Source organism: Geospiza fortis, unplaced genomic scaffold, assembly GCF_000277835.1.
Source record: "Geospiza fortis unplaced genomic scaffold, GeoFor_1.0 scaffold390, whole genome shotgun sequence".
Lineage (NCBI taxonomy): Eukaryota > Metazoa > Chordata > Aves > Passeriformes > Thraupidae > Geospiza > Geospiza fortis.
In genome coordinates, this window is record NW_005054501.1 from 1,158,108 (window position 1) to 1,160,632 (window position 2,525).

Here is a 2,525-nt window from a genome sequence, read left to right on the forward strand (position 1 = left end):
TCAGGAATAAGCACCTACAAGTGACTGTGTTTGTCCTGTAGCTGTGATGATGTTGAAATGTGTGTGCTGTATTGCAGAGAGGCACGATGCCTTGTATGTGGTGGGCTCTTTGGATGAAACACTGGAGCTCAGAGGAATGAGGTACCACCCCATCGACATAGAAACCTCTGTCATCAGGGCACATAAGAGCATTGCAGAATGGTAAGAACCACTGCATTATTCTTCTCTATCATTTTATTTCTTCTAAAGCAGAACAACTTATAAGTTCCTTGGCAGTGTCAGAATGTACACCTGTGGGTGTGGTAAACACATCTCAGGGATTTCATGGATGATGTCTTCTCACATGTATTATTCCCATTTGGCCCTCATGAGTTATGGATATAACTGGGCTGTAGGTCCTCTCCAGCCTCAAAGCATTCAGGTTTAGTTGTAAGCTTTGGGAAGCCTTGTCTTTATTTTAATAATCTCTTTTAGTGACTTGTCTAGGAGTTTTTTCCTCCCCATTAACACGTGTGTCATGCCAACAGTGCTGTGTTTACGTGGACAAACCTGCTGGTGGTGGTGGTGGAGCTGGAAGGCTCAGAGCAGGAAGCACTGGACCTGGTGGCACTGGTGACCAACGTGGTCCTGGAAGAGCATTATCTCATTGTTGGTGTCGTGGTCATCGTGGATCCCGGGGTCATTCCCATCAACTCCCGCGGCGAGAAACAACGGATGCACTTGAGAGACGGATTTTTAGCTGATCAGTTGGATCCTATTTATGTTGCCTACAACATGTGAAAACAGCAAATAACATCAAGGCTAAAGCACCAAAATCCAAGGGGCTTTCCTCATAATAACATTGGAATCCATGCTCTTGTTTTTACAAGCTGTTGAAGACCCTAGGAAAATGGAGATACTTCTCTTTACATGCAGCCCTTCATCTCCCAGATTGCATTTGCTTTCATAAACCCATTGTAACAGTCACAGCTGTCTTAGGATGGAGAGTTTACTGGAATTCCTGAAGGAAGCTTATTAGAACTATCATGGACCAATTTTATTTTAGGGGGAGGGGGCAGAGGGGAGAGAATAATTATGAATGTCAGTACTTGATGCACTGCATAAAAGGACACAGAGTGGGGTGGGGAGAGAGCACCAGCTGTGAGGAGGACTCCTGGAAACGGCACCCAAAGTCGTGGGTAACCATCCAGAGTTCACCCTCCACGTGACTGCAGTATATGGGCAGTATTGGGGTTGGGGCATATCCTTCAACACTGCACACACCTCTGCCACGTTCTCTACTGAAAGGCATTTTGCACATATTTGAGATTTAAAAATGCAGCCTTTTTATTTTAAAACACTGACTCATCCCTATTCAGAAGAAGCCAACCCCTTCCAGTCCTGGATTCAGTGTAACAGTTATGCTGCTGATCAGCTTTTTTGTACCAAGCAAAAACAAATGCTGTAACAAAGTTACTTATGGTGCCATGCTGGACTCTGTAATGCTATAAACTTTATAATAAAATACAAAGTAATACTCAATTTTAAGTACTTGATGCAGGAGCCTTCAGTGCTCTTGCTCTTCTAACTCCATGTCAAAGTTGCTTGTTTTCATAGTGTGAGCTGTTAATTCCTGCCCTGCACAATGCCAAGGATTTGAAAATCCATTCCAAAGCCACTCTGAATGATTTGTATAAATGTTTACAAAGCATGGGCTTTCAAAATGTTTTCCCTGAATATTCTGTGCTAAAACTTGAAATAGTAACTTTTTTTTTTCCCCACCATGGAAAACCCATTCAGTGTTAGTTAGCTTGAGCTGTTGTGGTACAAACTTTGTTTTGTTTGGAGTTGTATTTAAACTCTTTTGTTCAGGCTAAAATATCCAGTTGGTTGGGTCACAGTTGGACTAATTAAGGTTTTGAAGTTTCTGCCTGCTCTAATACTGCAGTGAACCTAATGCAGAAAGAGAATATGAAGCTATTCAAGTAATTCTGTGTTTGAAGGTAGGCACAAGACTAGCAAATAATTATTTTTATAAATTTGTTAAAGACTTGAGAGCTACATAATTTTTTTTTAATAATGCACAAGTTTGCAAATGAGCCAGTTTTCTCTGCAAGGCAATTCTGCCTGGACCAGTGCCTAAGAAAGATGGATGTCAGTCCCCTGATAGATTAGATTTATCCATGGTCAAATAAACTCTGAAATCTTCAAGAAAAAGCTCTCCTTTATAGTAGTTATGGGCCCTGGTGGTGTTTACCTGTGGTGTATAATACAGCTGCATACTCTGACTGTAATTATGTACAGAACTTGTGTAACTTATTGTTTGAGTCCAGCAGCCTCCAGCAGCAGGCTGTGGGACAGCCCTCCTCCCAAAACAGCTGGCAAAAGGAGACAACTCCCTAACCCCCAGTTCCATGTTGTAGTTTTTTAGCAAACAAAGCATTGTAAGACTTTTGTATTGAGATACTGATGAAAGTGATACAAGTTGCCTTGTAAAGTAAATCTTAAAACAAAAAGCTTATTAAACATTTCAGAACAGCTCTTGC

General features: G+C 41.5%; 1 protein-coding gene across 1 annotated transcript in view; it reads left to right on the plus strand.

Moving 5' to 3' along the window:
* The window catches only part of DIP2A (disco interacting protein 2 homolog A), a 56,696-nt gene extending 54,171 nt beyond the window's left edge, over positions 1 to 2,525 (plus strand). The window contains exons 37-38 of the mRNA XM_031063398.1: positions 78 to 201; positions 528 to 2,525. Of these exons, the coding sequence (XP_030919258.1) occupies positions 78 to 201; positions 528 to 780 (377 nt within the window). The 3' untranslated portion in view covers positions 781 to 2,525. The remainder of the gene's footprint in view (positions 1 to 77; positions 202 to 527) is intronic.